General features: G+C 44.8%; 1 protein-coding gene across 1 annotated transcript; it reads left to right on the top strand.

The window, feature by feature from the left end:
• Positions 1–1,242: 1,242 nt before the first annotated feature.
• Positions 1,243–2,078, top strand: LOC143381525 (vomeronasal type-1 receptor 90-like). Its single transcript, XM_076835175.1, has 2 exons — positions 1,243–1,483; positions 1,624–2,078. Exons 1-2 carry the CDS (start codon positions 1,243–1,245, stop codon positions 2,076–2,078), a joined length of 696 nt encoding a protein of 231 aa, XP_076691290.1.
• Positions 2,079–15,956: the final 13,878 nt, after the last annotated feature.

Below are 15,956 nucleotides of genomic sequence, written 5' to 3' on the forward strand. Positions count from 1 at the left end.
TATGCGGGATGGGGAGTGGGTATCTCAAGCTGGATCAGAGACCAGAGTCTGTGATTGCTTAATTTTACAACTAAAGTGGTGAGAGTAGTGACCTCCCCTTCCTGACTTCCAAAGGGTCCCATGGTGTCCTCTCTCCAAAGAGAAAGGGGATGTTAGTGGAGAGGTGACAGTGAACTTGTTCTGTGCGATGACAAGAAATGACATCTGCCCTTTCATGTACCCAAGGTCCATCACTAAATGAGGATGCAAATCACAGTATTTACATTATGGTGCCCATGGTACACCTGAGAAAGCAGCTATGTCCCCCTCCCTCCCTCCAGCCGGTGTCTGTCCACACACAGACCCCAGAAGCCCAAGGTGCTGTGGGTCTGCTTTCCTCACCACTGACTGGGGTACACCAACTTCGGGATTGTTTCCTAGTCTCTGGTCTCCTGGGTGATGGCAAGTATCTCTGTGTTGTCCATGACTTGGACAGTGGCACAATGTGAGATATTTAAGTGATGGCTCCTTGGTCAGGGCAGGAAAGGGCATCTCAACTGGGTTGTCCCTGAAAAGGACCTCACACCCTCAGCTCAAAGGACTCTGGGGATAATTTTTTAAGAAATAGATTTCCATTCCCATTTGTTCTCCACTTAGGTTTCTCCTCTAATCTGCCCACTTAGACTTTCCTTGTCCTTCCCCACTAGGCCCTTTCTCACTGGGACCTGGCTCTGAACTTCTTTTCCACCTTATTCTCTTTGGACTTAGGTCATCGTATTCAGAACCTCCAGTCTGAGGGGAGCTTGTTTCCACCAGGGTTTGAGTCATGACCTGGGGCTTGGCCCATCAGGGCTTCCAGGAGTTGCTCTCTCCCCAGAGCTTAGGAGGGGTTCTGGGATCATCCTGGTGCTGGACAGCCTTCTGTCTGCACCCTGATCTTATGGATGAACTAGTCCTGGCAGGTGTGAGTGGGGTGAGGGACAGCTGGGAGGGGACAGGTTCAGAGGATTCCGTTTAACTGCTTTTATGAAATGATCACATTTTTACGGTGTTTTCTAATAAAACTAATAAATCAGCACAGAAGTAGCAATATTTCATTCTTTATAAAACATCTACATGTGAACCATGGAGGGCCATGGGGCTCTCACTGATACACACGTGTGTGACCCGCACAGTGTGCAGACAGACGGCCAGCTTCTTCTCTGCCTGCTCCTTTTCCACGTCCTAACATTTCTTCTTCAGCGCAGGACCAGGCCCACGGACATGGCCATCGCTCACCTGGCCCTGATTCACCTGCTGATGCTCATAATCAGGGCACACCTGGACCTAAGAATTTGGGGGGTTCAGGACTTTTGGAACGACATCACATGTAAAACCATCATCTACCTGTACAGGCTGATGAGAAGCCTGTTGGTCAGCACCACCTGCCTGCTGAGTGTCCTGCAGGCCACCACCCTCAACCCCAGAAGCTCCTTTCTGGCCAAGTCCAAGCACACGTCCCACAGTGCAGTGCGTGGACCTTGCTCACTCTCTGGGTGTTCAACACGTTCTTTAATGTTCGCATCTTGGCCTCCATGGAAGGCCCCTCCAATGACACAGCAGCTTTCTGGTTTGTCTCTGAGTCCTGCAATGTTGCCCCCACAGGTCACCACTTCAGGATCTTCTTCTCCCTGATGGGAATACTCCGGGACATCTTCCTCATGGGGCTCAGGGCCCTCTCCAGTGGGTACATGGTGGCTCTCCTGTGCAGGCATAAGAGGCAGTGCCAGCATCTCCACAGCACCAGCCTGTCCCCAAGAGCCTCCCCAGAACTGAGGGCCACCAGGACCATCCTGCTGCTCATGGGACTCTTTGTGCTCATGTACTTTGTGGACTGTGTGTTCTCCTCCTCTTCGGGACAGATGCACAAGGACGATCCCACTCGCCTGGGGGTCCAGATGCTGGCTAGCAATGGCTACGCAACCCTCAGTGCCTTGATACTCATCTGTGCTGATCAACAGACACTCAGGTTCTTCCAGTGCACATTAGAAGAGGAGAGGAAATATGTATGCCAGGCTGGGCGACCTGTCATTTTGTCGTCCCACATCATTTATTTCTAAATGTCCACAAACGTTTTTATGTTGAAAAAAAAAAACAGAATGACGTTGATGGAGGTGTAACCTGAACATTTGCTCTTTTTTTTTTTAATTTTCCTACAATGTTTTAGAATGTAATTGTGGCATTCCTCATGACAAATGGATGGTAAATTCAACCTTCCTTATCTTAGGATAAACAGCTCAAAAATAGATGGTTTTATTGCTGTCAAATGTCAGCATTTCTTAGGCAGATTTTCTTTTCCTAAAGTAGAACAAAGAAATGTGCATTCAGTCTGAATGCATGAACAATAGATTGTGCCAAACCGCTGACCTTCAATACACAGCAGTGCTGGTATTAAATGCAAGAAGAGGTAAACTGAGCAATTTTATAACAATGGCTCTTTTTGCCTTAACAATTAGACACAGGAAAGAAAAAAATCAACTCTTACTTATACAATAATACTATGCTATTGTATCTCCCCCTTAACATGAAGTAGTAATGGAGATTTTTATCACTTATCAGAGGAATAGGTTTGCAGTGAGGCACCCAGTATTATTTCATAAACATCCATCAGAACCATCAAGCCTCCCAAAGCTCAAAGTGATAGAAAGCACACTTATACTGGGCTTCCCATATATTGAGTGGGTAGAGGTTTCTAAAACATAAAGTCATTAGTGGTCAAGTAACTCATTTCCTTGGTAGAACACAACATTAGTCAGTTATTGATTCAAAGGCATTAATTCAAAGGCATTAATCAGCCCCCTCTATGTGAGTCATTTAAATTTTGGTTGTTTGAATTCAAAAAGCAAGTCTAAGAGAGTCAACAAGTTTTCAATGAACATAAATACAATGCATCATGACAAAAAATTGTGCAGGAAAGCAAGAAATACACAATACAGAATGACGCCATTTTGTTAAAATTAACAGCAGCAAGAAAGCACAGGCGAATATGTCTACATGTGATCAAAGTGAATGGTGCACACTAAGAGTGTTTTAGTGTTCTCTTTGCTTGGCTGTGTTTTATAAGTCATATGAGATGAACATGAGTTGCTTTAATTGATTTTTATGTTTTGTTCTTCATACACAAGACACAGTTCCTATCCTGAAGGAGCTTCTGGTGCTTTAGGAGTAAACAGTCTTTATGGGGAGGAGTGAGGCTGTCTGGGAGGAGGATGGACTGACTCCTGACAACTACCAACATTATTTTTGTCTGTTTTTATCCAGCTTATCAAAAACAATGTTTCCTTGGAGGGAGTGGTGGTGTAGGCCTATAACCCCAGTAACTTGCAAGGCTGAGGTAGGAGGATCACAAGTTCAAAGCCAGCCTCAGCAATTTAGCAAGACCCTGTTTCAAAATAAAATGAATAAATAAGCTGGAGATGTGGTTCTGGTAAAGTGCCTCTGGCTTTAATCCCCAGTGCCAAAAAAACCCAAAGCAATAAACATGTTTCAGTGTTAACAGTAACTTTAGCCTACATCCCAAGGTTTTTATGGGCTTATTAACTGTCCATTTAAACCAATTTCTATGGTAAAATGCACATGAATTTACAATAACCAATCTTAAAATAATTCAGAAACATCAGAACTTAAACATCTGTCTTCATGTGTGTTCATTAACAGCTTGTTCTCCCTCTGTGCTGACTGCATGATTTCATTTCACCAATAGCAGTCTCACCTGGGGGAGATTTAATCATCACTCTCATTATACAGATGAGAAAACCAAGGCCCACAGATCACAAAACCTATTAAGGTCACCAAATCCACACAGAGTAAAGCCTGAATTCAGGCAGCTCAGAACCAGATTCTGCCACCCAGTTCTTCCTAAGTTCATCTGTCAGTTTCTAAGAATCCCAGGTCTTGACATAAAAGTGATTAAAATTTTTTGGATGATGATAAATACAAAGAAGTATATTTCAATTTTTTCTTTCTTTTTTCAATTCTGAGGATCAAACCCAGGGCCTTGGGCATGCTAAGCAAGTGTCCTACCACTGAGTTACACCCCCAGCTTAGCATATTTGCTTTTTTTTTTTTTTTGGCTAAATAAAAGTTCTGAAGTAAACACAATTGCTTCCATTCAATTAAATTACCGGAAAATCTAGACAGGTATCTAGCTCAAGATTCAATAAATTTATTCTACAAAGGGCCAGCCTATAATTATTTGATTTTTATTTTTGCATTCTGGGGATCAAACCTAGGGTCTCATACATACTAGGCAAGCCCTATGCCAGTGAATTATACCCCATTCCTGAAAGTAATTATTTTAGACTTCGTGGGTCAGGTAGGCTTAGAGCCTTGTTAAGTTGTTGAGGCTGGTTTTGAACTCGAAATCCTCCTACCTCAGCCTCCTGAGCCTCTGGGATTACAGGCATGTGCCACTATCCCCAGCCCTAGGTCATCCTTGACACCATACCTTCAGAAGTCACCACCAGCATCAGAGTTAAACCTTTTAGTACCATCACGCAGGTTCCACACAGATCTTTGAACATCAATGGCTAACTCCCATGATACCACATGCACATTTCTTCCCATAGCTGCACTGATAAGAACTCTCGAATCTTATAGGAACTGAAGCAAATATCACAGTTCTCTGTTTACAATGAAGTCAACACACATTTGAATCAAATTTCCATTCTGCATTTTTAAAATCCCTATAAAGAAATGGCATCTGGCAAGCTAAAATTGAAACATAAAGAACAACTCAAGAATGTCAGGCATTTTCAATAGTTGATCTGCATTCTCATGTTTCCTTTAGTAAACAAAGATGCAAAAAGACTGCCTCATGCAAAAACAAAACAAAACAAAAGCCAAATTGTCAATCTTTTACAAACCTTTTAAGTCTGGAATGAAACTCGCTACATTACTGATATGACTCTCTGCAAACCAGGATTTTCTCTAAGTTTCTAAGATCTAGAGATCTTAGATACCATGTGTGGGCCACAGCACATCAAAGGAACAATACCATAAAGTGAAATACCAGCTGAAACTTGAACTTGTGAAATGCCAGCTGAAAATTGACCTTGTGAAATGCCAGGAAGATGATTTAACATCCATCATCTTTGCCCTTTCATAGCATGAACCAAGTGACACAAAAGTCCAGCTCCTCATTCCCCAACGGTGAAAATGCTGTGAGTGCATAAATTCAGACCTTCAGATGGCTCTAGGTATAAAGCCACGTTTTGACTGTGCAAAGTATCATAACACAGCAACCAGTAACGATACGAAGATGCAATCGTCCATGTATCTCTTCTTCAGGTTCTCCACAATGGCGCTCTCTTTGATCTTGGAAAGCAGCACCATGTCGTCCACCCCACTGTGCTTGACATTGTGACTCTGCCAGTGGTACCAGTAGGCACCTTTGCTCCCCATGGTGACTCGCGCGGCGGTCTCTCCTCTGCCGGGTCCGGCTGCCTGGGAACTGGGACTGGAACGCAATCTCCTGGGCGAACTTCAAAAGTTGTTTCCCCTCGCCAAAAACAGGCTCCCGACACCCAAGCACTCACAGGAGCCAATGGAAACCCAGGGAAGACTCCATCCTGGCGGGATCCGCGGGTCTAGGTGAGAGCGAGACCCTGAAGATTCAGCAGTCAGAGTGCATGCTGCAAAGGCCTGGGGTCCCCTTGGATCTGGTGATCGCCGACCGACTAGATGAGTCCCATGAGCTCAGCTTGTGTGCCTGCCTAGTTCCCCTGGTTCTCTTCTCTTTCTTCAACCACTTAATCCGTACTCCTCTGGCTCAGCCTCCTGAACATTTGCTCTTTGTGAAGATGTCAAATCAACACAGGTACAATTGTCATCCCAGAAACATGGGAGGCTGAGGTGGGAGGATCACAAATTCAAGACCAGCCTCAGCACCTAATCCAGACGGTAAGCAACATAGCAAGACCCTGTCTGAAAACAAAATATGGAAATGGCTGAGTTGTGGCTCAGTATTTAAGTGCCTCTGGGTTAAATTCCTAGTACGAAAAAGAAATGCTGGATCTCAAATGGGCTGTTTTGTTACTGTGCCTGCCCAAGGCAGATACCTTGCACGGTCCAAGTAACACTGCAGATTCTGTCATCAAAATCATACCTGTATTCTCCATTTTTTTTCAACTGCATTTTGTATTTTAATTTTGGTCTATATTATTTTATTTTCATCTGAATGATAAACCCATCATGAGGGTAGAAAAGGAAACAGTAGCCAATCTTAGCCTGGCCCCTGCACAAGGATTCAAATTTATAAAGCATGCCACAATAAAAAAAAAAAAAAAAAAAAAAAAAAAAAAAAGAGTAACAGGTACTATCTGTGTACTTACACTTTACGAATATATTCACCATTAATTACCAGTAATGTTGAGAGGGCAGGGTCTCGCTGAGTTGCTTTATGCCTTGCTAAGAGGCTGAGGCTGGCTTTGAACCCATGATCCTCCTGCCTCAGCCTCCCATGCTACTGGGATTACAGGTGTTTGCCACCACACCCACCAATGACCTTTAATTTAAGTGGCACACAGGAGTCACAACAAGTGCTACATAGAACCTCGAGCTAAAATGCCAACCCCAGTCCTGCACCCTTCCATCACTAAAGCACAGCGGGATGGCAGGTTTTAACCTGTGGTGATGTAGTCTTAACTCAAGAAGTCTGGCTGCTGGATTGAACTCAAGATCAATGTGAAAGTGGTTCATTGGCAGCATTTGTCAACCTAAGGACAGCCCAAGACACCACCTTCCTCCACTGCTGAGAGCCACAGCTGAGTCAAAATGGCCCCTGGCATTTTGCCAATAGTATTGGTTGAGAGGCAAGCCATTAAGATCATGCTGGATTGATTCGATTGTATATTAGACCTTACTGTCTGCCTCGGCCTGCTACTTTGGAGTTCTCGTGGGGATTCCCGGAGAGTTCCCATTGGTTGGGGAAGTAAGGGAGGAGGGATTTCTGGAGGAGGCCTTGTTCACATCCACAGGGCTCACCACTCACCCAGTTCAGATGCAGCCCACCTGGGGTGTTACCTGAGCACGTGTATTTCTAACTGTGTCCAGGAGATGGTGAGGGCCTTCCTTAGAGCCCATGGGAGGCAGGAATGAGGTCGAGTGGGTCTCTGGCCACCTGACTCTGGAATCCCAGGCAAGAGTTTTGCTCTATGTGACTGCCACACTCAAAGCTGGTGGGATGAGAAGTTTTGACACTGTCTAAAGCCTCCTCCCAGAGAAAGAGTCAGCCCTGACTCCCGTTATGCCACAAGGAGTCTAGACCCTGGTTCTTCCTGTATGAAACCTCATGTGCACCCAAGAAGCACCTGGGGGGCTACGCCTGCAGGCTTCACTCCCCGCTTTGGGGATGCAAACTGGCAGCAGAAGACAGGCAAGCTCCCACCAGCCTCATCTCCCATCTCTACCTGGTGACCTTGAGGAGGGGACTCCTCTCTGACTTCATTCTGGTGTGGAAAGGTCACTGAGAAGTCACTTAGAAGCACTGTTGTTCCTCTGTCAGGCTTAGCGAGTGGAGGTGGGCGGAGCCGAAGTGCTGGGCGGAGCGATCCAGCTAAGGCCAGCACTTAGGAGCAGCGGACAGGGCGGGGCCTAGGGAGGGAGTGGAACCCGAGGAATGGGCGGAGCTGGGGGAGGAGCTGAGTGGAAAGCGTGGAGCCTGGCGAATGGGTGGTCCTGAGGGCGGGGCCGAGCAGAGGGAGGGGAGCCCAGTGAATGGGCGGAGCTGGAGAGGCGGAGCCAAACGGGACCAAGTGAAGCCCAGCGAATGGGTAGAGCTGGGGGCGGAGCCGAGCGGGGCTGAGTGGATTCCCACCCCTAAGAGCAGCGGGGGAAGGGGCCAGCGGAACCACGCAAGATGCCACGCCCCATCACAGGCTCCCCGGTGAGCGCAGAATGAGAACCAGAAGCTGAGGGCGGGGCGGGCGCGTCCTTAAGAGGGAAGGAGCCTGACAGGCTGTGTGTCTGGAAATCCCGTCAGAGGTCGCTGTGGACCCAGCCAGCAGTGTGCGTTTGGGCTCCCGCCACCGGAGATGTGACTCCAGAGTTCTCTCTGCCGGCCGCAGTTTCCCCCTCACACGGGAGATCTAGGAGGGAGATTGAGGACCCGCTGCGCAGCCTCCTTCGTCCCTCCTCATGGGCGCGGTGGACTCTCCGTGTATTCAGGTGGGTTGGGGTCCAGGGGTGTCAGGGAGGGTCCTGGGCATGTCGCCTTGGAGTCTGGTTTCTGGGCGCAACCGTGGTCCCGGTGTGTCGCGGAGACCCCTCCTGTGGCCGGCAGTGTAGATGGCGTGACCTTGAGGCCGAGAGGGTGGCCTGTGGCGCGGCTGTCACCGCTGGTCCTGGGGCAGCTCCTGCGGTCCCCCGCACTGACCCGGGCAGGGCGTCCTGGCCCTGGGCAGGGGGAGAAGCGCGGATGGTAGAGGCCTGGAGCCCGCAAGGGCGACATTGGGGACTCGCTGCAGCAGGACACCGGCGATGCCGCCTGTCAGGCTGGAGAGAGGGCAGTCCAGCCCAGGGGTCTCTAAGGGAAGGTTTGGCGGTGGCTGGGCAGGGATGACAGCGACGTCGTGAAGACGCACAGGTAACATGTAACATGGTGGCATGACCAGGTGACAGGGGGACGAAAGTGGTTGGACCTTGTATATTTATTTACAATTACGTAATATTCTATACATGTATGTATTATGTACACATATTCACGAGGTTGTTTGAATATATAAACACGTTTATAATTTTGTCTCAAAAAAGGGCACTTAACCACTGAGCCACATCCCCAGGTCTTTTTTTAAAATTTTATTTAGAGACAGGGTCTCACTGAGTTGCTTAGGGTCTTCCTAACTTGCTGAGGCTGGCCTCCAACTTGTGATCCTCCCCACGTAGCCTACTGAACCACAGGGATTCTAGGTGTGTGCCACTGTGCCCAGCTCCTTTAGGGGTTTTTCCCCGGGTTTTGTTAGAGTTCCAGGGATGACCTCTGTATTGAGACACTGTACACTTCTCAGGTGATGTGCAGGTAACTTCTCTCATTGTCAGTTGGATCCTTTACTCTGTTTTTGCCTTACTTGATGTGAAGAAGCTTTTGGTTTGATGAAGTTTCGCCTGCCTGTTTATGCTTCTGTCCCCAACTTTTTGTTTTGTCAATTTTTTCTTTCTTTTCAAATTAATTGATTTTTCTTACAATTCCATAATGATGTGTGGTTTCTGCCATATTTCCTTAGGCAGAGTTGCTGTCTGCCATTTGTTGAATTGTCTTTTAATATCTTTTACTCATTTAAAAATTAATTTTATTCAGGTAAAACTGATAAGAATAAATCACACATATTTAATGAACAGCTTTTTAGGTCTGCCACATACATACACCCACAGAACCATCACCTCAATGAGGACGTGAAGACTAATTCAGTCTCGAAGGTTCCTGGAGCCCCTTGATGATTCCTCTCTTTCCCTCCTCCTCTGACCAGAAATGACCACAGACTGGAGTTTATTTTCAGACTGATCAATCCATCAGAACCGTGGTCTACATGGTGGGTAACCCTGGGACAATCAGTTTGGTTTCCAGCCCTTGTTTGTTCTCCATAAAGTCAGGATTCCTTCTATAGGATCCAAGACCACTGGAAAACTTAGGATCAAGGTTTAGGAAGAAGCTAGAGCCACACATGACTCGGCAGAGTAGGTTATCAGTTCCTGGAAGCTGGTATTTCTAACAACTCTGAGTAGGTGGTCCAGAGTACAGTTGGGGTCTGTAGCGCCACAGTGCCTTCCTGTCACCAGAGTTTATACCCACCATCATTGAGCAGAATCCCAGCATTTTCAGGTTTTGGGGGGGTTTTGTTTTTAAATGAGATTCATTTCTCCTAATAGTGTCCATTTGAAAATTGGATCTAGTGATATTTGAAATGGTGCAATGTTATTACAAACTTTCCTTGTTGCACAGCTTTTAATAACCACCAATGGAAACCAGGTCTCCCTCAGGCAGACAGTTACTCTCCTGCCCTCCCAGGCGCTGGTCACTAACTTCTGCTCTGTGACTCTTGGGTTTCCATATTATGCACACTTCATAAGAGTGGAGTATACAATATGTGATTTAAAAAATAAGTTATCGATTTTTTTAAATACATGACAGTGGAATGCGTTACAATTCTCATTACACATATACAGTACAATTTTTCACATATAGAAAAAGTATGTTGACACCAATTTGTGTCTTCACATGTGGACTTTGGATGATGATGTCCATAACATTCCACCATTCTTGCTAATCCCCTGTCTCTTCCCCTTTCTCCCCGCTGCCCTATCTAAAGTCCGTCTATTCCTTCCATGCCCCCCTCCCTACCCCACTATGACTCAGCCTTCTTATATGAGAGAAAACATTCGGCATTTGTGTTTTGTTTTTTTTTGTTTTTTGTTTTTTTTTGCAATTGGCTAACTTCACTTAGCATTATTTTCTAAATACACAATGGAATTTTACTCAGCAATCTGTGATGTATTTGTCTAATTTTTTTTTAGCTGAATACTTTTGGTATTTATCCATATTGTTGCATGTATTATTTCTCTTTATGGCAGAGTGATATTCTGTATCTATAAATTATAATATATATATATATATATATATATATATATACACACACACACACATGCTTGCATGTTTGTGTATATGGATATATAATGTGCCTGTACATACACACATCTCTAGCCCCACTGAATTTGTGTATCCATTTTTTTTTCTTTTTCCTGTAGTTTCTGTGGATTGAACCCATGGCCTGGACCATGCTAGACAATATCTATTCTTTTCTTGATGGACATTTGGGGTTATGGCACTGCCTGATTGATAGCCATGTTGCAGTCTTCTTTTTAAAATAGTATATTTTCAGACAGAATAAGGTACAATGTGGCTCTAACAGAACTTCTTTAAAAGAAGTTTTCATAAAACAAGAAGAAAGAAAATAAGATGAGACTGTAAAAGTCCGTGGATGTACCTAAAGACACCAATGCATATATCAAGTAAAACCATACTCAAGGTCATTTATAGTCACATAGATAACTTTACCAGACAGAAAATCTGGTGCACTTGCTGAAATCATATCATAAAGAAGTTTGTGTGGATAGAGGGATTTGTAAGCGAGAGTGGAGGAGCTGTTTTAGATGCGTCTTGTCAGCATCTAAGCTTTGTTCCTCCACTGGGCTCGTACGATGTTCAGGATCTGCGGGTCTGCCCTGAGCAGTACCAGGGGACTGAGCATGCCATAGCCGCTGGCCACCACGTTGTGGATGCTCATGAGCATGGGGTCGTTTCTCCTCATCCTGCTGATGAGCAGGGAGAGCACAGAATCTGCAAAGTACAGGGCGGTGAAGCACCTGAGCAGCTGTAGGACACTGCAAGTGGCCCTGTGCTCAGGGAAGGTCTGGGGGGACATCCTGGAGCCATGGAGGGACAGGCAGCACTGTTGATGTCTGTGCAGGAGGGTGGCTATGTACTCACTGGACACGGCCATGAGGCCCATGAAGAAGATGTCTCTGAGCATTACCAAGAGGAGGAAAACACCCCTGTACTTCGGCAGGAAGGGGCAGTAGCTGTTGACAAAGAGAAGACCTGGCTGCATGGCATAAGGGGTGGCCACCATGCAGAGCAGCTGGTCACTGGTAATGGCCATGGTGAGGACCCACAGGAACAGACATGCCCCCAGGATGGGAGGTGCAGATTTGACCTTGAAGTTGGCCAGCGAGGAGCCACTGGGGCTGATGGTGAGGACCTGGAGCACACTCAGGACACAGGTGGTGACGAGGGACAGTCCCCTCATGACCTTGTGCAGGAAGACCAGAATTTTGCATTTGACATCACCTGAAATGTCCTGCACTTCCCAGATGTCTGTGGATACCAAAAGGGCCACAGTGAGGAGTAGGATGATATGTGTCAGAGCCAGGTGGGCGATGGGGAGGTTGATGAGCCTGGGCTTTTGGCCCCCGAGGATGGCAGCCAGGTGGAGGCAGAGCAGACAGATGTTGGCTGAGATCCCGGCTCCACCCTGTAGGTAGAAGGCACTTCTCTTCTCGTGACCCTGAGTCTGGAATCTCGGTCCATCTTCATGGGGATGTTGAAGCAAATGATGTGTTTCTGCAGAGAGAACCAGAAGTGTTTGACAGCAGCAGAATTTTGTCATTATGTCACATTTTACAGTCACTAGAATCATCATTTACTAAAAAACATTCTTTGGAAGTAGGATAGCCTTTTATTTCCATTATCAATTTAAATTCAAGGAATGGCATGCGGCTCGGGGGCATAAATTTTGTCCAGCCCTCAGAAAAGCTGGTCCACCCCAACCCAGACCAAGGAAAATGGTCAATTTTAAAAAAAAATTAACTAATTTTAGCTTGTGCACCACTCCTTCTTCAGATCAATAATTTTGTAGATGCTCCTCACCTCAGGGAGGTGGTGATGCCTTCCCCTGTCTGGCGGACCTACTGCGTTTTCCTTTAGATTATAAATTCCACCATCTTTTTTTAATCCCTCCCTTCCCGCTTCCTAAGATGTGGTCCTGTGTGTCCTGAGAACGGCGTCTCTGAAACACTGCTGCTATGGAGACATTGCCCAGGAAAAGCTGTAGGTCCCCAGGTTGGAGTTGGAAACGGATCCTCTAGGAGGACAACTTCACCTGCTCATCCCACTCTCTCTTTATAGAGTACAGAATTGGGAGGAATTGTGTACTTATGTGTCCTGCCCCTCCATATCTTCCTCTAATCCAGTCACCATCACTTACCCTCAGGGTCAGCCATGTTACCCAAGTGAGTAATTTCATCTCCGTTCGCATCCTGAGTAAAAGAGGGTGAAGGTAGCATTTTTGCCCTGGCCCTTTTGGTGTGAGCCAGATTGGTGAGAGTCAATTCAGTGACAGGTGAAGCCAGCGTCCTTGTGTTGGTGTTGGGATGATTCCTACCCAATGTGTGTGTGTGTGTTTTACAAAGTAGGATCAGGAGATGTGGAAACAGGAGTAGTGCTGTCACTCACCACTTGCTGACATTGGCTGCATATCCACTCCAGGGTCATTTGTAGAAAGCAACAAAGGGAACATTTTTTCAGGAAGAGAACTGGTACCTGGACCCAGGGGTGCCTTACCACTGAGCTACATACCCAACCCCCAGCCCTTTTAATTTATTTTTTAATATGGGGACAGTTTCTCACTGAGGGTCTTAGTACCTCACTAAGTTCTTGAGGCTGGCCTTGAACTAGGCATCCTCCTGCCTGAGATTCCCAAGTTCCTGGATCTGTGGTCACATGTATGTCTGGCACAAGGAGAGTTTAGCCAGCAGTTTACCTGTTTGCTTGCCTCTCCTCGGATGAAAGAAGAGGTCTCGCACACACTTTGTAAATGCAATAAAACTTTCAATTTCAAGGGAAATTAAGTATTTCAAAACAAAGCTCCAGGCACTGGTAACAGGACCAATAAAATTCACCTATCACATTCTAGTTGGCCTGTCCATCCCCAAGGAGGAAAAGGGAGTGTCTGCAATAAGCAAGGTGAAGTCCAGCTGCATGTCTTCCATTTGAATTGTTCCTGTTTGGAAGATGCTGCAACATTCCTTAGCTCAGAAACCTCTAGATGCATATTCACTCAGACCCTAAAAGACACTTGAGTTCTGGGAGCAGGCCTCCAAACCATTGAGTGTCCTTCAGGAAATCTGCCCTCATTTCCCAAGCTTCTGCCATCCTGCTTCCAATGCCTCCATCCAGACATTTGGGAATACGATGGGAAAGATCTCCACTATTATGGTCTAATTGCCATTCATCTTCCTTTAAAATTACGTTAATTCCTGGAGGTTATTCTCAATAATTTAACTTGATGAATGTGCAAATGTAAATTCTGTGATCCTTCAGTGACTGGATAGAAACTGTACTTGGACTATATTTTTATGAAGATCATTTTCATTTCCAAGCATCATTAATCAAGATTAGCATGACAAGAACACCAAAAAAGCTTTCAAAAATTAAATGTGTATCATGGAAGGTAAAATAAGCTTCCTGTAGGTCATTGTAAGCTGCTCTTCTTTGCTACAGAAACTTCAGTGAAATTACAGCAAAGGCTTAGATTTACTGGTGCCTCTAGAAATAAACTAACAGAAGCAGAATAAGTCTTACCTTTCAGAAATCACTACTTATGCAAAAATCCTTGTCTAAAATTCTCTGCTGTCTCATGGATTGGGCATTAGTAAAGAATAAAGCTGAAAGATCAGCTGGGAGAGGGCAAGGACTCTAGGAATTTTTAGGAATTAAGGAACAATGTGTGTTAACATAGAAGGACATAAACTATAGCCAGATCAGGGGCCTGTGGTTCTCTATAATAATATTACTTTGCCCAGTTATATGTTTTCTAATTTTATCACAAATTTGTATTTATTCTAGTATTTTGAATGTATTTTTTAGTTATAGATGGTATTTTTATGTGATGCTGGGATTGAACCAAGTGCCTCACATGTGCCAGGCGAGTGCCCTGCCCCTGAGCTCCTGCCCCTGAGCTCCTGCACCTTCTTCTAGTATTTTTAAATCTCCTTTCACCCCTGGGATATTTTTTTAAATTCAATGAATCCACATGAAAGAATTACCTTTTCTGAGAACTCTTTGGTTAAATTCTGTCTTTCTCCATGGTTTGCATTAGTAAAGAACTCTAAAGCTAAATGTCAACTAGTGAACCTGAGAGCCTCAGAAACACAACAGGTGTCAAGGAACAGCGTTCCAATATGAGGAGGTCCTAACTGTCACCAGATGAATGTCCCTGGCTCTGTATACTAATACCACAACAGAGAGATTAGCTGTGAAAACATTGTGTATTTTTTTTTTTGGTAACAAATTAAAATTGATTCTATTTGTCTATCTCTCTGCATCCTTAGGGTTTCCCTTTTTAATTTTGTGAAGTATTTTAATTGGTAACAAACTGTTAAATCACACCTCTTTTTATTTTTTGGGAATTATTTTTTACTGACTGTTTTTAGTTATTTATAACATTAGGATACAGTTTGACAGAATTGCCAGTGCATAAAATACAGTTTGGTCTAATTCAGTCCCCTGAACTCCCCTCTCACCTCCCTTAACTTAACTCTATGGATCCCTCTGCAATTTATTTATAGTTTTTGTAAAGTGTATTTTTTTTAGCTGTAGGTGAAAATGTCCCTTTATTTTATTTTTATGTGGTGCTGAGTATGGAACCCGTGCTAGGTGAGTACTCTGCCCCTGAGCCCCAGCCCCAGCCCTCTTCTCTTTTTTCTTTGAGAACATTTTCAAAAGGCATTAACATTCTCTAAGTTTAAAATAATAACTATGTGATAGTGAAGAAGAAATAATTAATCATTCACATGTAGTGAACTTGGGTACATTTAAAACAATTAAATTTCGTCAACTTTTTTAAAATTTCTATTACGACTAATATTAGATAGGATTTTTAGTTTGCCTATGTCTGATCTTATGAAACAAAATGATAGGTTTTGAAACATTTTAACTCCTAGAGATTATTGTAGAGCTAGATCTGTCAATCTCCTGAATTATTATTCCTCATGCACATTTATACTAATTTACACATGAACAATAATACTGGTAATATTATAAATTATACTAATGCTATGAAATAAAACTGATATAACATTTCAAGTAAATAGCAATTCTATGAATACCTGGGTTGCAATTATAATGTGGCAAGAGTCAGACTCCAAAATGCCATCCTCCGGCACCTCCCTGCTTCTTGTGCATTCAGATGTGGAGCTGAGCCTCCAGGAAGAGGTTATATGGGACCCATGGCCTGAGCTCACCCCTCAATGGACTGGTAACCTTGGTGTTCTGGTGAAGCCTGACAGGACCTGTCTTGCAGTAGGCAGGGACGGTGTCCCCAAAGGCAAGACCAATTCCTCACCTGTCCTCAGACAATGGTAAACAAAAAGTGTCTGGAGGGAAA

Source organism: Callospermophilus lateralis, chromosome 15 (assembly GCF_048772815.1).
Source record: "Callospermophilus lateralis isolate mCalLat2 chromosome 15, mCalLat2.hap1, whole genome shotgun sequence".
NCBI lineage: Eukaryota > Metazoa > Chordata > Mammalia > Rodentia > Sciuridae > Callospermophilus > Callospermophilus lateralis.

Excerpts from the sequence above, each read along its gene's own strand:
- LOC143381525 (XM_076835175.1), top strand. The coding sequence starts at position 1,243 with ATGGCCATCGCTCACCTGGCCCTGATTCACCTGCTGATGCTCATAATC. Across the intron at positions 1,484-1,623 it reads GTCCAAGCACACGTCCCACA|GTCACCACTTCAGGATCTTC; the intron begins GTGCAGTGCGTG and ends TTGCCCCCACAG.